The following is a 5,883-nucleotide window of genomic DNA, read 5'->3' as shown; positions in this document are numbered from 1 at the left end:
TTACTTGGAAAGAATGGAAGTGGAAATTGTGCTACATGAACAGGGTGGAATGTTAGCCGCAATGACAGCATAACCAGCTATTATGGAAGAAATTAAGCGAAGGCAATAAGAGGATGAATTTCTCAAGAAAGTATGTGATGAAATGGAAACGAAGCCAAGACCGAGATTTTGTTTGGAAGCTGAAGTGTTGAAGTTTAAGGGAAAATTGAGTGTTCCAAATGTCCCATAAATTAAAGGAAGAGTGTTAGAAGAAGCTCACAAATCCAAATTTGCTATGCATCTTGGAAGTAGTAAAATGTATCAAGATCTCAAGCAAGCTTTATAGTGGCCTAATATAAAGAGGGAGATTATAGAGTTTATCTCAAGATGCCTTCAATGTCAGCAAGTGAAAGAGGAGCACTAAAGGCCGACAGGTTTACTTCAACCCCTCCCTATTCCAGAATGGAAGTGGGAGCACATAACTATGGATTTTATTGTGGGCTTACCCCGAACACCCCGAGCTATGGATTCTATATGGGTTATTGTGGATATATTAACTAAGTTTGCTCACTTTTTTCCTGTGAGGACTGTTTATAATGCTGATAGACTTGGTACTGTTTACATTAATGAGATTGTTCGATTACACGACGTTCCTATTTCCATTGTGTCGGATAGAGATTCTAAGTTTGTATTAAGATTTTGGCAAAGCTTACAGAAAGTATTGGGGATGGAATTGAGGTTTAGTAACACATTTCATCCACAAACCGATGAGCAGTCTGAAAGGACTATATAGACGTTGGAGGACATGCTCCGAATGTGTGTGTTAGATTTCCATGAAAGTTGGGAAACTCATTTACCTTTGGCGAAATTTGCATATAACTACAGTTTCCACTATAGTATTGGGATGGCATCATATGAAGCTTTATATGGGAGAAAATGCCGGACTCTAGTTTGTTAGACCGAAGTTGGGGATAGAGCATTGATTGGGCCTGAAATTGTGCAGATTACTACAAAGAAGATTCAAATCATCCAACAAAGATTGAAAATTGCTCAAAGCAGACAAAAGAGGTATGCGAATCAAAGAAGAAGAGACTCAGAATTTGAGGTTGGGGATTATGTTTTTATCAAAGTCACTCCAATGAAAGGGCACACAAGGTTTGGGAAAAAGGGGAAATTGTCACCCCGGTACATAGGACCATTTCAAATTTTAGAAAGATTGGGTCTTGTTGCCTATCAGATTGATGCACCACCGGGCATGGAGCAAGTGCATAACGTGTTCCGCGTGTCAATGTTGCAAGGCTACCTTCGGGATCCTTTTCATGTTATTAACTATCATCAGATTGTGCTAGATGATGATGTGGTATATGAGGAGAAACCTGTTCGGATCCTTGACCGACAAGTCAAGCAATTAAGGAACAAGACTATCCCGATGGTTAAATTCGAATGGAAGGAACATTATGGAAAGGAAGCCACTTGGGAATGAGAAGAAGAAATGAGGCAATGATATCCAGAATTGTTTTCAACTTGAGGTAAACAAGCTTGGAGGACCAAACTTCCTAAAGGGGGGAAGACTGTGATAACCCAACCTGTATTATGCTTAATTAAATATGTGTTTATTTGTTTGATGTGAATTTGCAAGTTAAGTTTGTGAATTTGGAATTATATCTTTTGAATGTAGGAATGTCTGTTGCAATTACAACTTTGAACTAAAATTGAAAGCCTTAGAGGCACCAGAAACCAAAACCGACTTCATATTTGTGTTTAGTATGATTTTTAGAGCCTACGGTGAAATTTTGTAAAATTACAATTCATAATGTTTTAGTTAGCTTAATTTATATACACCTTTAGCTTTTGAGTTCTTTATTATTGAGAGACTTGCTAGAGAGTGAGTTAGAGAGAGAAGAAGAGAGAAAGCTAGGATTTTGGAAGAGATTCAACGGGCAAATCATAGATTTGAACTAAGGTATGGTAATCTACTTGAATCTTTGTATGTGTCTCATTTTTTGCTTGAAATCAAGAGGAAATTGGGAATTTTGAGCTAGGGTTTTGAGTTGTGTAATGGTTTGAAATAAAATCAAGAAATCTCTTCAACTTTCTGTGATTTGAGCTCAATCATGTGATTTATGCATGAAATAAACTCTATAAAGTTTATACAACCAAGTTTTGTTGAAAGATTCACCATGGCCATATGTGTTTTGAGCTTGATGATTTAATTTATAAATGTATAAAATAGATGAGACCATGAATCCAATGTTGAGGCAATATTGATGTGTTTGAGTTGTAACTAGCCTTAAATCATGTTAGTATACCATGTTTTTGAGTTATTTTTGCTTTGATTTGGGCTTGGAAATGGATTTGGAAAGTTTGCGTTTTGTGCCATTTTTGGATTGGTTATTTGTACCCAGACCGCTCGAGTTGCTACAAGCTTCCCATGAGCGGCCCATGGCTCGAACCAGTGTTATGCGTTCTACTAACTCGAGCGGCTGAGAGTTCTGCCCAAGCAGAGCATGAACCAGGTCTTGGGATTTCATTCTGCACACTCGAGTAGCTCACACTTCCACACGAGCGGAGCATGACCGCTCGAGCGGTTGGACTTGCCACACAAGCGGCCAATAGGGGTGAAAATCCTGTTTTCTTCTATTTTTGAATGCATTCTTGACCTTATGCAAATCCTCAGAAGTATGAAATGATGATTAAAAACCATTGAAAAAGGTTGTGAATCACTAAAATAAAAGTATACGAAATTAATGATTATTTATCGAATATGTGTGTGACATGATGTTTGTGTAGGTCGTGTGCTGGAGGAAACACCGCAAGATCAAACGCACTGTGAGTAACAGTATTGCAAAGATATGTTCTTAATTGATTACTTTGAGCCATGACTGGTGACTTGTGTCAACAATGTGTTTTAATGGAAATGAATAAAGTTCATAAATGTTATATGACATGTGCAATGTGGACCTAAAGTTGTTTTGTTTATGCTATGATATGTTTGGGCCCGAGGCCATTCTGTTAATGATATTATCACATGTGATTGGACCTGAGGTTGTTCTAAACAGTTGTTAATATGTGGGCCCAAGGTCATTCTATGTGGGCTTGAGGTCGTTCTGTTAATGATGGGCCTAAGGCCGTTCTATTTATATGATAGGCCTAAGGCCATTCTGTTTATATGATGGGCTTAAGGCCGTTCCGTATTATGTTTGGCCCAAGGTCGTTCCGTATTACGATTATAAATATGGTGAGAACCTTATGCTCATTTATTTACAATGCTTTATTGTATTATTACTTATTGAGCTTCGCTCACCCAACATTATGTATGCACATGTAGGTGATCCGCAGCATGGAGCCCATTCTTAGAGTCAGCTTCAAGAGCTATTTCTTGAACTTGTTGAGTCATGCCTCCAAGATGGAGTTTTTCCTTTGACTCACATCAAGCTTTGACTTTTGCTTCTTTTTGTTATTTTGGTTTTGGGATATGTAAACGATATGTATAAAATTTCCTATGGTACTTAAATATATATATATATATATTTTGCATGGATATGTGAATGTGTAAATGTGTTATGGTGTAAGCTTTATAATTTTGCTCATATTAGTACAACTCAATGAACTTCTTCATTTATTGTATGCTTCCACTTATGGCCCCATTATTATAATTATTCTATATGTTTATATGAGGCCAAAGATAATCAAGTGATTGCTGGTTAGTTATGATCCAAACTTTTAGGGGCAAGTTTGGATTGCGACAAAATCTAATCATCAACAAGGATTATAATTTCAGATACACCAAATGCAAAATTCCTAACCATTGAAAGATGGATGGCTGGTATTAGAAAAAAGGATGAAAAAAATGAAGCAAATTTTTCTAAAGAAAATGATCCAGCTCAAGTGCTCTTTTCTTACATGAGCACACAACAAGATGCACTCAACGCATGGTACTTGAACAATGGATGTAACAACTACATGATGGGGAAAGCAAAAACCAGTCAAACGCAAAGGAACCATTGCGGTTCAAACCAAGGGAGGTAAAACATAACTCATTGATGATTTTTTGTTTCATATATTCCTGATTTGACTCAAAATTTATTGAGTGTTGGTCAATTGATTCAAAAAGGATGCTTAGCAAATTTTGTTGTAACATAATTCACTAGTGGCTAGTGTCAAAATGGCACCAAACAAAGTGTTTCCACTTACTATGCCACTAGATGAAAATTTTGCATTTGAGATATGAACATTTAAACTATAGACGATTGGAACAACTGACACAAAAGGGCATGGTAATGGGGCTTCCAACAATTGAATAGAATGACAAAAACATGTGAATGATGGATATTTAGAAAATTGCACTGATTACCTTTTCCCATGACTACTTGGCGAGCAAAAGTTCCACTTGAACTGGTATATCCAGACATTTGTGGACCAACAAGAACTCCCGCATTTGGAAAAATAAAAATAAAATAAAATAAAATTCTTCTCCTTGTTGATGATTTCAACAGGATGATGTAGATCTTGGAACAAAAGTTAGAGTCTTTCTCAATATTTCTCCAGTTCAAGAAGATAGTAGAAAGACAAAGTGGTCATTGTTTGAAGGTGCTCATAATAGATTGAGGTGGAGAATTCATGTTGAAAGAATTCACAAGTTATTGCAAAAATGAAGGAATCAATCGACAATTGACCATTTGTCATACTCCTCAGCAAAATAGAGTGGTAGGAAGGAAGAATCGCACCATTGTTGAGATGGCACGGAGTATGCTCAAGGCAAAAGGCCTTCCCAATAATTTTTAGGTTGAAGTAATCAACATTGTTGTTTTCATTGCTAACCGATCTCCAACAAAATCTCTTGTCAACAAAATTCCCTATGCAGCTTGGCACAATCGCAAGCTGGTGGTATTTTTTTTTTTTTTCTCTGAAGTTTTTGGATACATTGCATATATCCTTATTCCTTCCTAAAATAGGGAAGAATTTGACAAAACAAAAGAAAAAAAATTCATCTTTATCGATTATTGCGACGAATCAAAAGGTTATTGACTTTTTGATCCAAAAACCAATGAATTGGTGACTTTAACGGATGTGCACTTTGATGAAATGAAAGCATGGAACTGGGAAAATTCCAATGAGGCTGAAAAATTCATACAACAAGATCAAGGCAAGCCAAGTTCATCCAATTTAGATTCACTAGTTCCATAACAAAGTCCTTTTGAAGATAATGACTTGGAATCGGATTTGGAATTGCCTATTAGAATGGTATGACCTTTAAGAGAAATTTATGATTCATGCAATTTTGCATTTTTCCCTTCTAAGCCACAGAATTTTGAAGAAGAAATTAAAAATCAAGTTTGACAAAATGCAATGGATGAAGATATGTCCATAATTTTCAAAAATTATACTTGGGAGCTTATGGATCATCCTAAACAAAAAGTAGTGGCTGGGCTAAAATGGATCTACAAAACCAAATTGAATGAAGACAACTCGGTGCAAACGTACAAAGCTCATCTTTTTGCAAAAGGCTACTCACAACAACCTAGAGTAGATTTCAATGAGACTTTTGCACTAGTTATCCGAATAGAGACAATCAGAGCAGTTTTAGCCCTGGTAGCACAGCTGGAATTGCGGTCCACCAGCTAGATGTAAACTTAGCATTTTTGAATTGCGATCTAAAAGAAGAAGTATATGTAGAGCAACCACAAGGCTATGTGGTGGAAGGGAAAGAAGACATGGTCTGTCGACTAAGAAAAGCACTTTATGGCTTTAAACGGGCCCTGCATGCTTGGAATAGTAAGATGGACAAATACTTCATCCATAGTGGTTTTCAAAGAAGTCTTAGTGAGCCATCGCTATATGTGAAAAAGGAAGGTACCAATGATTTCCTCATCGTCTATCTTTATGTTGATGATTTAATTTTTA

The 5,883-nt window shown here is 36.6% G+C and overlaps 1 protein-coding gene across 1 annotated transcript; it reads left to right on the top strand.

Moving 5' to 3' along the window:
* The first annotated feature begins 463 nt into the window (after nt 1-463).
* On the top strand, nt 464-1,462 carry LOC114265041 (uncharacterized). The gene is made up of 2 exons (XM_082905143.1): nt 464-613; nt 983-1,462. The coding sequence occupies exons 1-2, from the start codon at nt 464-466 to the stop codon at nt 1,460-1,462; spliced, it is 630 nt and encodes a 209-aa protein (XP_082761269.1).
* Nucleotides 1,463-5,883: the final 4,421 nt, after the last annotated feature.

This window comes from Camellia sinensis, chromosome 14 (assembly GCF_055761805.1).
Source record: "Camellia sinensis isolate YWXY chromosome 14, ASM5576180v1, whole genome shotgun sequence".
NCBI classification, from domain to species: domain Eukaryota; kingdom Viridiplantae; phylum Streptophyta; class Magnoliopsida; order Ericales; family Theaceae; genus Camellia; species Camellia sinensis.
This window is presented reverse-complemented; position numbering and strand designations above follow the sequence as displayed.